Source organism: Eurosta solidaginis, chromosome 3, assembly GCF_040869045.1.
Source record: "Eurosta solidaginis isolate ZX-2024a chromosome 3, ASM4086904v1, whole genome shotgun sequence".
NCBI lineage: Eukaryota > Metazoa > Arthropoda > Insecta > Diptera > Tephritidae > Eurosta > Eurosta solidaginis.
Window position 1 is genome coordinate 196695392 of NC_090321.1, and position 2453 is coordinate 196697844.

Genomic DNA, 2453 nt, shown 5'->3' on the forward strand with positions numbered 1-2453 from the left:
CATGTCAACAGACTTGCCTCTGGTGTACGCATGTTGTGTTGCGGAGAACAGTTTTTTATCAATGTTTGACTTTATGTACATATCTATCAGGCTCGCAATGGCTTTGAGCAGAAATTGTGTTAATCTAATTGGCCTGTAGTCTTTGGAATACATACGACTGATCTTAAACGCCTTTGGTAGGAAAACTACACGAGCAGTTCTCTTAGAGTGCGGCACATGATTCAGTTTTATTCACTCATCCGATATTGTGCAACTTCTTTACTTGAAATTTGTAACATGGCACGGAATATACCATCTGGACCTGGCGATTTAAACACAGAGTAAGTCTTCACCGCCCATTCGATTTTGGTATCGAACACCAAACCCGATACTATCTGTCCGTGATCGCCGAAGTGTAAGTTCTGTCTGCTGGCTGTTCTGAATCATCGCCCGCTTGGAAATGTGTGTCGAAAAGTAACTACTACGTGAATATTTCCCTCTCTCTTTATTTTTGTGTCCCTGTACTATATTTCCCCCTGCCAGGACTCAAACGCGGCGCACAAGAAGTATACACAAAAATGTTTCTATGAGACTATCTTTGCTGTGGAAATATCACCCATGTATATCCTCAACAGATCCTATGCTCGTCGCTGCACGCTTCGCTTTCTCCGACCTTTGCCAGCTTATCCATTCCTTTTACTTATTTTCTAAGAAGACTCAGTTTCTTGCGGCTTCTGAATCTTCTTAGTTTTTTGCTACATATTTCTGGAATTCGGTGCGGTTTGCTGACCTACTGTTGCTAAAAGCTCCTCCCTCATTTACCTTTTTAGGGAGATCCTGAAGCTGATATACGCATGGTGCGAGTAGGAGGGTCCAGCAAGAATCATCCAATAGCACCTTGGTACATCACGTTCAGTGCTCAATGTAATATCAAGAAAATAGCTGGACTTAAATAAGTAGGTACACTACCCCTTTTTATTATCTGCAAATTGTTTGCAATATGTTACATAATGGAGACTGGCCTATGTAACTTTTCAGTAGTGTTGCCACCTATATATATACGTATATGTTTAATTATTTTATTATATTAAACTATTATCACCATTACGTTTTATAAAGAGAATGAAAACACAAAGCAAAAAGCTTATCATGCATACATCGCAATAACAAATATATATTTTCCAACAATAATTAAATCTCCTATCCATTCATAGCACCGGTTATAAATCGTCGAACTTTTTGATTATTCATATTCACATATACACCAGGAAATCCTTGACGTGCGCAACCATTACCAAATGATACCACTGTGCAAAACTGGCCATTCACAATGCCAGGTGCACCAGAATCTCCCTGACACGTATCCCTTTGTCCACGCCCTGCGCAAATCATTGCTGCTGTTATTGTTATCGAAACAGTCTGATAACGCCTCGCACAATATCTCCGCCTTACAACAGTCAGAGTAGCAGTTCTAAGTTCATTGACTCTTGGTTCGTTTTCACCTGTTCGTCCCCATCCACTAACACGCATTTGTGTGCCTGCTGGCATCGTTGTATTGCACAGTGTTAATATCGCCACATTGGCGCCGGCATTGAACGGAGTACGTACCCTAATCGCACCAATATCCATGTTTTGTGTCGCCGTATTGTATTCGTTCGAATAAAACATTTGATCGACTCTACGACGTTGACCCGTTTGTTCTAAATCCGTTACACCAGCTACCACGGTAATATCATTCGCTTGAAAAGTCGCCAAACAATGCGCCGCTGTAATAACAAGGTCCAGGCGGACTAGTCCGCCAGTACAATAATATTCACCATCATTCAGTAATGCCACCATATATGGACTATTTTCTATTGTATCTGGTCTGCCATTAACTATTTTATCATCAGCACTCGCGCTGATTAAAAAAGCGCTGAATACCAAAAACAGTGCAGCAAAATTATTGTGTGCCCTCATTTTTAAAGTTAGTGACTTAGTTCTCTTCTTGCGTAGTTCTAAGTGATAGCAGGAAAACAGTTTGAGTTTTATTTATAAGTGTAATAACCATCTAATACAAAGCTTTTACTGAAAGCTTGTGTCAAAATTAACACAAAAATTTCAGCAAAGAATTATTGATATTTGAAGAATTTAAAAACGCATTTTATTTGACTGGTATTGGCACCTTTGTTTGTATATTTGGGTTGTTTTATAATAAATAAATTGAAGGGGTTATCGTGCTGGCGTAAGTCACATTTATACTGAGGCCAAATGAGTGGTTTCAAATCGTTCATTCGAATGTGTTTACACAAGGTGCATGCTACCAGAAAACAAGATAATACGATTTTGACGTATTTGACACGAGTTCTGAAAAATCAATACCAATAATGTCAATAATTAAAAGTATCCAAATAGTAGGCCATCGTGGTGTAGTTGTAGCGTGCTTCACTTACCACACCGAAGATCCTAGATTGACACTCCGGGCAAAGCAACAT

At 39.4% G+C, this 2453-nt stretch overlaps 1 protein-coding gene across 1 annotated transcript; it reads right to left on the minus strand.

Moving 5' to 3' along the window:
* Positions 1-1133: 1133 nt before the first annotated feature.
* Positions 1134-1992, minus strand: LOC137244851 (trypsin-like). Its single transcript, XM_067774485.1, has one exon. The coding sequence runs from the start codon at positions 1936-1938 to the stop codon at positions 1180-1182; it is 759 nt and encodes a 252-aa protein (XP_067630586.1). The 5' UTR covers positions 1939-1992; the 3' UTR covers positions 1134-1179.
* Positions 1993-2453: the final 461 nt, after the last annotated feature.